This window comes from Sarcophilus harrisii, chromosome 2 (genome assembly GCF_902635505.1).
Source record: "Sarcophilus harrisii chromosome 2, mSarHar1.11, whole genome shotgun sequence".
Lineage (NCBI taxonomy): Eukaryota > Metazoa > Chordata > Mammalia > Dasyuromorphia > Dasyuridae > Sarcophilus > Sarcophilus harrisii.
In genome coordinates, this window is record NC_045427.1 from 77477480 (window position 1) to 77490233 (window position 12754).

General features: G+C 36.7%; 1 protein-coding gene across 2 annotated transcripts in view; it reads right to left on the reverse strand.

Annotated features, from left to right (window-relative positions):
• Window positions 1-7817: 7817 nt before the first annotated feature.
• The window catches only part of SOS1 (SOS Ras/Rac guanine nucleotide exchange factor 1), a 157834-nt gene continuing 152897 nt past the window's right edge, over window positions 7818-12754 (reverse strand). For both annotated transcript variants that reach the window (XM_003758336.4, XM_003758337.4), the window contains 2 exons: window positions 11626-11744; window positions 7818-10375 (listed from right to left, as the gene is read on the reverse strand). In XM_003758336.4, coding sequence (XP_003758384.1) covers window positions 9890-10375; window positions 11626-11744 — 605 coding nt within the window. In that variant the 3' untranslated portion in view covers window positions 7818-9889. The remainder of the gene's footprint in view (window positions 10376-11625; window positions 11745-12754) is intronic.

Sequence of the window (12754 nt, forward strand, 5' to 3'; positions counted from 1 at the left end):
CATCATTTGTCCTCTGGTTTCTGCAAACAAAACACATTATGAATAAACCATCAGGGCTGGGAATGCTGAACTTTGCCATCCAGGAGTAGCTAATTCTGATTACTGGATTGCTCAGCTTAAAGGCATCATTGTTTCAGTGGAGTGGCAAAATTTCCACAATAAATTTATCCAAGTCATATGCCCAGGAGGGCATGTTTAGGTTCAAAATATTAGTTTCAAACAGAAAAAATGTGGGATAATACAAAGTTTGACTGTTTCCTTTTGATAGTTACCAGTAACAGTTCAAAAGTAACAAACATATTAGTTCTTACTAGCTCATATTAGGGGGATATTGAATTTATAATCCCTATTTGGGCAAAATCCTAACAAACACTTTGGACTGATTTTTCAAATACCATATAGCCCAGAAGCCTAAATGAATAAAGTGCCAATTTCATATTTCATTTGGACATGAAATTTTTAGTTGTACTTTCATATCATTTCACTGATACTATTTTTCACCAAAAATAAATTTCATGTTACTACTATACAGAAAATAGCTTTCGCTTAAGTGCATAAATGCCACAATACTAAAAGGACCAGGAGGGGGAGGGAGGAAGAAGCCTAGTTGTCTAATTTGAATCGTGCAAATTATAAACCTTTTTTCCTTCCCTTATTTTATGTTTATGGTCAAAGTTTTAAGCTATACTGGGAAGTTTTTGAAAATGCTATCCATCTCTAAAATTTCATTTTAAAATAGCATGATGTTAAACCTAAACAGCACAATAAATTTCAATGATAAGATTTCTTTCATAAAATTGGAACATGAAGATGAAACTACAACACCATTGCTAGCCCAAATCCAGTCCCACATTTTTTCATTCCTGGACTACTGCTTCACCTGAAAAACAGATTCTCTCACTGCTTCCAGGACTTTTTCTCTTTGGTCTATTAAAAAATATTTAACAGACATCCTGTAGGTACATTCTGTAGTTAGCTCTCATATTTAAATCTTTCTAAATCACTGCTTTATAGTTTGCCTCTCCATCTTCAAAAACCTTATTCTCTGCAGGTCTGAGTTTGGTATTCAAAGTTTTCTACAATTTAGTATCAACTCTATTTCTGTGTTATTTCTTACTACTTAGCTTTTGTACACAGACTCTCTAGACAAAACTAGTCACATGCCATGTATGTTCCCAATTAAATTTGTCCAAAGTGCACTTCTTCCACCTCTTCTATAATTCAGGCTTGTTCTTTGAGGTCTACTCCCTGACTACTCTGAATTTAAACTCTGACAGCATTGTTTTGATTAACTACCATATGCTCTTTCATATTGCCTTTTTTATTAATTTTAATAACAACCTAACATCAATCCTAACTATAACTCTTTGGGGGAAATATTTTTCCCATGTTACAGATGAAGAAACTGAGATTCAGAGAGTTTTTCAGTTACTCAAGATCACATACCTCTTAAGTGGAAGTCAGGATTCAAACCCATATGTTTTGATGATAATTCTATTGTTTTTCCCACCATGCCACAATTGCCCCCTTTTTATAATAACATTTGACATTTATATAATGCTTTAAGGTTTTCACATCATTTACAGCATAACAATGCTGTAAGATAGGGTCCTTTCTCCCAACTAGCTCTTTGTGGGCAGTAACAATATGTATGTTCCCAGCCTGTAATTGAGGAATATACATAGTAGGTTATGGATGCTAGCATGACTGTAACAGGCAAAGGAAGCTCTGGAAAACACTCCTCATTTTTTTTTTTTTTTTTGTATTTCACTTAAGCTGACAAAAAATTAAACTCTTTTTTCCCCTTTCTTATTTTCAAAAGGAAAAATATTTTAACCGTAACTGAAATAAAAACATAATGGAACCCAGAAACTGGCCATGGATGTATGTTCTCACTTCCAAGTGGCTACTTGTATCTCCTTAGGTTTGAGTTTAGGGTAACAACATGATTATATTAGTAAGGGCTTAAGTGACCAATACCACCAATGAGGATTGATATCAGGGTAAGGATTACCTCTTCCATCTGCCTTGTCTAGGACCTTGTTTAAGATTCTTATGTTAAATCATGAGGTCAAGCCAAAAGGTGACCTCTAAAGTCCTGATTTAAATGATTTATGATACTTTGAACCCTTATGTGCTCTGGCTGGAAGTTGGGAAAGAGTCAGACTATCTTGGGCAAATTTCAAATGGGGGTGCTTCTGGGAAGGCTGGGGTGGCCAGACTGTTGAGGTTTGTTTCATTTCTTTTGGGATGTTACTATAGAAATGAACTTACAGACATAACTCATTTTTTTCTACTAAGAAAAGTGTGGGTGAGTTTGAATATCATGGCAAAGATATCATTTAGCATAATCCAAATTTGGTTTTTAAAGGACTGGAGGGGTGACAGGCTGTAGTCACAGACAAGATCATGACATTTCCATACATGGTTTCTGCTGGTGCTAGATTCCTTCTACAGACTTACAGAATCAAGTGCAAACGCTACAGAAAGAAGAGTTATTGGAATTCCCAGGTAAGGAAAACTGTCAATGCAGGCTGGTACCTTCTGTGACTTGTCCAGTTGCTGCACCCACTATGTTCCTATGTTCACTGCTTCTTGATAGGAAACAGGGATGCAAACTCTGTAAGAGGTCATTAGGGCAGCTTCACTATTTTACACCCCATATACCCCTTTCTCTTACCTGTTTGTTTAAGCTCTCGCTTAGGAAAGAATCTCTTCTCCTTCCTTCTCCCCAGTAAACAAAGCACCTCTGGTCTGCATTAATGCATTTAAAACCTTACAGTAAAAATATTTGGTTTTTGGATGTTTGGATGTTGGGCATCCAATTAATGTAGTAAGTGGATGACTGGACCCTGATACCTCCCCCTCCCCCAAATCCCCTTTGCCCAAGTATCACAAATTCTCTGAGTAGATACACATGTAAAAATAAAGTATGGCATAGCCCTGTGAGAGTAGTTAGGATAGAACTGGAAATGTTTAGTTTGCAGAAGGGAAGTCTTGGGTGAGATAAGATCCTTTCTCTAAAAAGCAAGAGACTTGGCCTGCTTGGCTTGAGGGCAGTATATCAGACAGCTTGCTGCAAGGAAAAAATGTGAAATAATTGAGCTGGTGTGAGTTTTTGGAGGAAGATTAATACATTTATTTCTTCCACTCTATGTCTTCAAATAAAGACTGGGTAAAATCTAGGAGAAGATGTCATAGAGGGGAATTCTTGGAGACATAGGGATTAACTAGAGAAAATGAGGTTCTATCCCTGAGCCTCTGTGACACTTTTACTTGGAGTAGTTTGTGTGGAACCCTAGCTTACTTGGGGAGACTTGGGTACATGGAAATAATATAATTTTGTTGATGTAGGTATTCCTTCTATAGATGAATTCACACAGTAGCTCCAAATCAATTATCATTTATCAAGTCTTTCCTCCATGCTAGGCATTGGGGATACAAAAACAAACATGAGTCCCTGTCCCTGAGGAACTTACAATTTAGTGAAGGGAAACACTGTACACAAGGATACAGCAAAGCCTATACAAAATAATTTTGGAGGAAGACATTGTTATCTCAGGGGGGAGGTGGCCACCAAGAAAGGTTTCACATAGAAGGTGGTATTTGAGCTGAGCCTTGAAGGAAGCTGGGGATTTGGGGAATGGAAGAGCTAGAGAACTCTATGTGAAAGGGATAGGGCCTGCAAAGGAACAGAAATGCAAGATGGAAGACAGTGTGTAGAGAATAGTAAAAATTTGACAGGAGTAAAAGGGATTGTGTAATAAGGTTAAAAAGGTAAAGAGATGGCCTTCATAAGTTCTTGGGCCCCCCAAACTCATCAACCATGGCTGACCTTCTAGTGGATATGCCTTTCTGAATTTGGCTTGGTAATAGAACATGAGGGGAGCCAGGGAGGGAACACATAAACCATTGCTGGTCCCATATCTGAAGTTCAGAGCTTGGTAGGAAGGATCTACTTGAACTTGTGCCCTAGGTTTCAAGAATCTAAGGTTAATTCACTCCATGATGAAGCATTTGGGTAAGACTCCAGTGGAAGCATTTAAGAATAAGATCTATTATTTTCATGATATTCTTAGTTACAAGAATATTTAAAAGATAGTGATTTAATACAAGATAAAAATTGCTTGCTTTCCCCTTCAATACCTTCATGTAAGGTATTAATGTTGAGTAGGACCATGAAAAATTAACTTTAGTGCTACATCTTGATGACAAATAGAAACAGAATGACAACCACTAAAACAATGATTTTTAAGACTACTCACTGAAATTATATAGTACATCCAAATAATACACCTGTGGGCTACACAAGGCTTTTTTTAAAATTTTATTTTTAGAACATATCTTAATAATGCCAGAAAAATAACAGCCATTATTCCACCACTTTAAATGCAAACCCAATACAGCTGCAGACACAGAATACAAATATTACCTATAGGCATGATTAGGTACATAGGCCATATTAAGACATGCCAGCTGGAGATCATCACATTGTTCTTATATTAGATTAAGTCCGACAGCTTTTTTTTTTTTTGTCTTCTTTTCACTAGCATTGCTAATAACCATGCCATTAAAAAAAAAGGGAAAACACACATATCTACACAAATGCTTCTTAACTTTAATTTGCACAAGTCCCTTGAACAAAAAAAAAAAAGGCTTGTTTTCTGGTAGGCTTAACCAGATATTATTTGCACCCCAGGTATTCCCTGCCCCCAAATGCTGACTTGCTTTGAAAAAAAAAATTACAGATGTTCTTAATAAAAGGCACATTTGGCAGCTACGGAAAGTGGCATGCATCTTGCACAGGCTCTGTCTCCATGTAGTCATTCAAGCCTATGACATCCTGTCCGTCATTGTCCTGGTTTACTGAGGGACAGGCCAGGGGGCTGCCCTTAAAATTAAGTTCACCTTTGCAATTTCCCAGCAGTTGGCTACTTAATGCACTATTTTCATTAAAGGCAAAAGGGGAGTTTGCTCACAGTTGACAGAAAATGCACTTTAAGGTGTCAAAAATGGAAAATAAGGCATGAAACTTACAAAACAAGTTACAAGTGCTTTTGGAGATTACATTTTCTTTTGTATGAGCCACATAATTCTTTTTTAAAGACCTAAAATTACTTCTTCACAGCCCATGTTTCAAGCATTTTGAAATGATTCTAACAGTTCGAAATGTAATACTTAAAAAGCGAGAAATATTAAAGAAATACATTGACTTACACAAATCACCCCTCCCCTCGTTTTCTTTCTTTAAAAAAAAAAAAAAGACATAGCATAACTCTCCCTTTCTCCTGAAACCAATATTAAGAGAGAGATGAGAAAGGACATGAAGACTAAAAAGTTTAAGTGAACCATTCACAGCAGCAGAATATCTTAGAACAAATGTTTACTTTTGTTCCTGTGTGATTATTAAAGTACATGATTTCCCAAATAAGTACAGTTGGAATAAACCCAATACTTATTATAGAGCCACTGGTATGAATTATAATTGCATCGATGAGAAATACATATTTATGTAGGATCAGCTTCCCAAGTGCAGCAAGATGCCAGTGATCATACATCCTAATTGTTTTTTTTTGGTGGCATAAGACCATTTTCCATTTATGAAAACAACAACAACAACAACAACAACAAACCACAACTGGAAGTTATAAATATGGGACCATTCTGGGAGAGCATATTTTTCCAAGAAATTCAGTAAAACACTCAGGTTACTAAATGCACACTAAGTTACCCACAAAAATAATGTATTGTTGACAACCCCAAATTATGTATATTTTTGTTTCTTTATGTTTCCTAGAAGTGTAATCTTGAGAAAAAAATGTGGAATTTATCTCAAATCTGTCACTATATCCAGAAACCTATGATTTTCATATATTTGTATTTTCAAAAGCATATAGTTTTAAAAATAAATGTGATCTTATTATGTTAAATGAATATCAGCCTATCAAAGATAAAATGAAATTTAAAGATTTGGCATCACTGTTTCACCATTTATTTTTTTTTCCCTCGATGGAAAAAAGTGTATTCCTTATTTTGAAATAAGGTTGGAAGATTGATGATGCTCTCCCAGAAGGCATATGATGGAGTTGTAATTCTGGATTTGCAATCTATAGTCTGTGGTGCTATGTAAATCTATTCAAAGATAGTTTTTTACCCACCTAAAACTTTTCTAGGTCACTCATTATTTATAAGTTATTAAAAGTAATTCCATTAGCTGAGTTTTCCTCACCTAAGGAGATCCAATTTGAATTTTCATATAAAATGGAAAAAGCACTAAACCACTATTAGGGTATTGCCCTTTTGACATCTGGTTTAACCTTCCAATCACACTTTTGTTTTTCAAAAGGTGGGTGTTGGGGGGTGTAAGGGATTATATATCTTTTCAAAATGAATCCCCACTATTCATCATTGATGTGTATGGGGCCCCTAAATAGTTCTTAATATCCAATGGGAAAAAGGGTACTTGGGGGAAGAGTTAACCTAGAAGGAAGGAAAAAAGATGAAGTCAGGAGAAAGAGAGCTAGAGGAAGGGGGAGAGAGAGAGAAAAAAAAAAGGGGGGAGAGGAAAAAGAAAGAGAGAGAGAGAGAGAAGAGACAGAGGACAAACAGAGAGACAAAGACAGAGAACAATGAGGGCATGGTTTAAAATGATCAGAACTTCTGGATGTGTACTCCTTACCTGAATTGGTTTGAATATAGGTATCCTAACCTCTTTTCCCCCAACGAAAGAGAGATCTTTCTGAAAGGGAAAAAAAATATATATTGTAAAAAATTAATACTGATTGTTTTAAAAACCAGATTTTTTTGGGGGGGAAGTACAGTCTATATTCAAACCAATGAATTACACATTTATTAATAAATAATGATTGAAGCCACAATAATCACTTTGTTGTGGGCTAGTGGATGATCTATAGCCAAGATGAATTTGTGACTCAATTTTTAAGGGGAATTTTTAAAAAGGAAAAGCAATTTCATTTAAAAAAGTGGAAAAAAAAAACAACTAGCCAAACAGGAATATTACATATATTAAACAAAAGGGATTCAACTCTAACAACTGGAGATGATCTACTGATGATAAGATGTGCTGCTTAATGATGACAGAATCAATTTTCTGGAATTTAAAGACAAAATTTTATGATCATGGTGTAATGAACACCACAGAAAATGATTAAAAGAGCATATTTCCACCATGATGTATATCACTGCTAAAAATGCCCCCAATAGCATAGTCAACAGTGTTGTTGAAATGTTGCTTCTTTTAGGTACAGATGAAACATGCAGATACTAATGAATTCATGACTCACTAAATAAGGATGAAATAATGCACATTTCATAGACATATTGGAGATTAATTAAGCTGCTTCTTTTTAAAAAATCAATATCTGACATGCATTACTGTCACAGTATTTGTTAGAATCAGAAAAGCAGTCCACAGGTTTAATGGATAAGCCATAGTATGATAACTAATGATGAGGGTAGATGTTGTCTTATATAGTCTTGATATATCAAAAGACCTTAAGAAAGGTAGAATATTTAAGACAAACTTTAACAAACTGCATACATGGTGCCTGGAAAATGTTAAAACTTACAAAGTTCCCCTTAAAAGTTACAATCATCTTATTTCAACCAAACTTTTTCACATGCCAAACTAGCTTCTCTTTCAACAGCTTTTTTTTTAACCATTAAGAACAAAGACATCCTGAATTAGAAGCAAAGGTGTACCACATGTGCTTTTAGCTGCTTTTAGTGTTTTGCTTTTCAACAGAGAGAAATAAGAAGTAATTGTCAATATAATAATTTAATGTATGACAGCCAAATGAAATATCTGCATCTTTATTTCAATTAAATTAAAATGAACCTGCCAAGTATATTTATGCAACATTCATTATATACACATGATTGAAGCAACTGCAAGGTAATCTCGAGATGCCGATTACTCAGCTGTTAATCAAACATGACACTTGTCATTGATGCCCAGCAAGTATTCCTTTTCACATTGAGTGCCTGCATTTCCATGGCTTCATTAAAAGCAGTACAGCTATGAGCCATGAAATGGATTATCAGTAAACCTTGAGGGGGTTGGAGGGAGGTGACAAACTAGCGTAGGCTTAACAGTCTCCTAAAAGTGAGTAGCATATTTAATTGACAATAGCATTATTTTTTTCATTTCCACTGTCATTTAATGACATAAGACTTTCATTGTTCCTTGCGTGAAGAAGGCAATTAATACCCGATTATGCTTTCTGGCAAAATAAAACAACAAACAAAAAGCCCAACAAAAACAACACAACAAAAACCAAAACCAAAATAAAATAACAAAAAAGAAATCCTTTGTGGACTGGCACTATAATTATTCTTTAAAACAGAGAAAAAAAAGTACCTCTTTGGTGAAGCCCAGGTACCCACACTAATCACTGTATGAGGGAGAGTCAATAAATATGGTGATTTAGGTTTAGCATCCCAACAGTTGATTCTAGAAACACAAATACACCTTTTTGCAATGTAAATTATCCCCTATATATTCCAAAGACTGCCAAATTTCTTATTCTACCAGAAAAAGGTTATTGGTAAGGAGTCCGGCCAATGAGGAACTTCTGACCATCTGTAGCATCACTGAACATGTGTCCTCCCCAATTATTGCACTTACAAGTGGCCCTAAAGTGAAAAAGAACAATCAGAAGGTACAAAGTCAGGACTGCACATCAAATATAGCTCCTAATTCATGGTGAACTGTTGCATTCTAATATTGCTTTGGCAAGGTGGGGATTAGTTATCATCTTGTTGGAGAAAAATTCTTGTTGAAACACCAGGCTTTTGAGCCCAAACTGCTGACTTCATAGCACCATGAAGTTCACAGTAGGAAGTGCCTGCCCTGATATTCTATCTCTGTCCCCTCAGAAAATGTGTAGGCTTGAAACTTTTGTCAGTGGAGATTTGGTCGCTTCTGTAACTTCTTTTTTGCTCTTCTGTTCTTGGGGAGACAATCATATATTTACAGTTTGGAAAAGTTCTCGTTAATTGTACGGCTTTTTAAAAAGGGAAAAACTGCCCATGTGGTCTACAGTATATTTTACTTGGTTTCAAGTCTGTTGACAGGAAAAAAAAAAAAAATAGCAAAACTTTGATACTCAGCTGCAGTGCAATCGGACCTGGTTTTAAGTGCATATTGGGGTGGTGGTGGTGGTGTTGCTATTCTGAAGATGGTCAGCAAGAATACTGCCAGTACTAAGGAAAATCATGAGTACTCTTATGTTCAGATAAGCACCAATGAGTGCATAAAGGACACATGGGTGGAAAACATAAATCCACCGTCGTTACTGACTCTCCCTTAGAATCTGTAAACAGGACTGCAACACAGTGCTCTTGCCTTGTTCTACACAAGGTTAGGTACCACAGATCTTCCTCACAGTCCTCTTAATGGTTTTCAAGAACATATTCTAAAATAGGGAGAACAAAGCAAAGGAAAATGAAGAAGGATAAAAAGATCCCTGTTTAAGATTAAAAAAAAAAAGTGCATAATGTTTGAGTTACAAAAACTGTTACCATATGGGCCTGCTGGACACCAGACTACACTTTCTGTCCCTTTGTTGATAAAAACCAATACACAAACACAACTCCTGCCTGTTGGCTAGAAAAGTCCCTTTATCCCATCGCTAGGTGCAATCAATTGTCCAATTACTCAACATCTGTTTTTCTGCATTCCAAACAGGAATATCCAATTCTTTTTATACTACATATCAGGCTTACAATTCACTGGATACTGCATTTTAAAGTAGAGTATTTAGTGTTTGGAGTATATGTTTAACTCCTCAGTGCTGGCAGGTTCAGTGCATCCATTGCCAGCAATGGACTTTGAGCCAGGAAAACGTTTATCCCAGCACAAGAGTACTCAGGAGGAATGGGCATTCTCCAACAAAGGTGGTCCATCTCTATGCATGGAAGGGTGTGTGTGTTCCCTTTTATAAGTTTTTGGAGGAAGTTTTGGGATGTGTTGAGAAGTGCTTTGCCGTGGAGGAACAGGAGGCGCAGGGATGGAATGAAGGTCCACATCTTGTGTTAATGGTGGTGATGGTAGGTGCCTCCTTGTGCCGTGAGGAGAAGGTGTTTGAGGAGGTGGTGGGGTAAAGGGGGAGGGGCTGTTTGGGAAAAAAGTATTGCCATGTTCACTTTTTTTGCCCAAAGGGGGTGGCTGGAGATGTAGTGGTGAGCTGGAGAAAACATCAGGTGTCCTCACAGGTTCTCGTGGTGGTAAAAGGGGAGGGCTTTCTGGAGGATCAGAGATCGAGGTCCGGTCGGAGTAACGTGGTGAATAGACTTTTGATGTGGGTTGCCGAGGAGGAATTGCTGGAGGACTATCCAAATGTTTGGGCATAATCTAACATGCAAGAAATAAAACAGAAATTTATTAATAATGTATTTATATAATCACCAAAAATGCAATGCTATATACACTATGAATGTTACATGAAGAAAATATGATGATGCAACAAAACACTGAAAGAACATAAAAATATAGTCTAAAGTCAATTAAAAACATTGTTAATTCAAAGTCCATTTTATATTTACTACTTAGAGGTTCAGAGAAGTAACAGTATAATAAGATCTCACTATTATAATGATATTTTCTTTCCATCAGATATCAGTTTTTTGTTTTGTTTTTACAACTTAATAGGGCAAAAAGCTTTCTATTTAATGTAGTTAAGCTATGATATTCTCTTTAGTGGGTGGCCTAGAGTATAGGACTTATTGGAGGAATGAGTTAATATCAAAGAGCCATTGTCAAAAGAAAATGAATCACTCATCATTGTTTCTTGTTTTCATTAACTTATTTAAGCATTTATTCAGCTCCTATTGTGCACAATAGTAGCCAATGGTCCTTTCAGTGACCTGATATCATACTGGTTGGAAACAAATGAATGAACAAAGGAACAAACACGACAGGGTTGTATGGGGCGCAGGAGAGGGTCTGTCTCACAAGGAGCGTTAGGAAAGGTGTCGTGGCACATAAGCCAAATCTGAAAGGGAGAATAGCATTCACGTGGAGAGAGAATGTTGTGTTCAGGAAATAGCAAGTACAATAGTTTGGCTCTGGAACAGAGCTCATGTGAGAGCCAGGAAAGTGAAATCAGCCTGGAAAGACTGAAACTTGATTGGGAAGGAATTTAAATGCTAGATGATTTTATATTTTATCCTACAGAAAACAGGGAGCCATTAAAGCTTCTTGAGGTATTACAGTCAGATCTGAATTTTAGGAATATCAGCTTGGCAGCTGTGTGGAGGATGGACTGGAGAGGGGAGAGATCTAAGGTTACTGCATCCATCAATTAGGGTTATCAATGTGATTAAGCTTTAGCAAGTACACAGCAAGTGATACACTGCTAGTCTTGGAGTTAGAAAGACCTGGAGTCAAGACATGTTTCTGACGTGTGCCAGTTGTAGGCCATGGGTAAGGGACTTGGCCACTCCATGAGAACCAGCTCCACAGGTTTCAGTGAGCTACATCAGTGGAGGGAATTTTTGTCACACTAATGAAATCAGACCCTAAAACCTCCCTCCCCACAACCAAAGCACTTATTGCGATGGAAGCCACCCATTTCCCCCAGTAGCATGTGGCTGCATGTTTACCTTTGAGGGAGAAGATTCTGCTGGAGCGGATTCTGGTCGTCTTCTTGGGGGCACTGGTGGGGGGATGGGCATTTCATCAATGCTCTTAGTTAAATTTATTGAGGATACTGAAGCAGATCCTGTTGGGCATTTAAACACAATTGCTTTTAAAAGAAATTATTTATGCTCATGTTTATGAATGTAAATTCACAGAAGTCCCAAGATATGGATCTTTAGAAAGCAGCACAAAAAATCCATCACCCAATTTCACTTACTTTTTAGGCAAATTGCTATTAAACATGCAAAAATTTCTCAGCACAGCTTTAAGAAAAGCGCTTCCTAACAGATATCCTGTTCTATATCTGCCTCATGAACAAAGAGCATTTCCACAACCAGGCTCTTGATCATGATGTGAGACCCATTTGATTGAGTCTGGTTTCCAGCCTTTGGATCAGACAGGCTGGGAAAGCCTGCTAAAGCCCCAGCCAGGTAATGCTGATGGCCCTTGGGTTTCCTTTCCGTGCTCTAAGGCTGTGCTCTTATTGTGCTTATATGTGCTCTAATTGCTGTGCTCCTGGACCCTTTATGCTGACCTCAGGACATGATCCTGAATCCTTTCTACCAGTGTTTTCAAATAAATGTTATGGAATTTAAGAGCTAGTTTTAAAAGTGTTATAATTTTGGATATAAAGAAGACATCTTTTTTCTATATTCTGAAAAATGGTTCTTTCTCTCCAGATTAGGGGAAGAATTATACTCTAATCCTAATATTAAGATTAAGATTGCTGTGGAAATGACAGATGAATAAGGTCATGGCAAGTATGGATTTTGAAATAAAAAAGACCTGGGTTCAAATTCAGCTGTCATATTATTATCTATGACCACAGCAAATCATTTGACATCTCTTGGTTCCTGATGGTGAGATGTTTAGTTTTATCTTTGTACTGACAGATCTAGAGTTTAACAAATGCTTGCTGACTGACTGTATGCAAGATGGGGTAATGAATATCTGTTGGACCTATATCATAAAGTAGTTCTAGGCTTAAAAGGAGATGTATAAAGCATTTTACAAATATTCAAGTGCAATCTATCACTTTGTATGATTACTTTTAGTTTTAGAATAATCTCTGGGTCATTCTCAAACAACAAA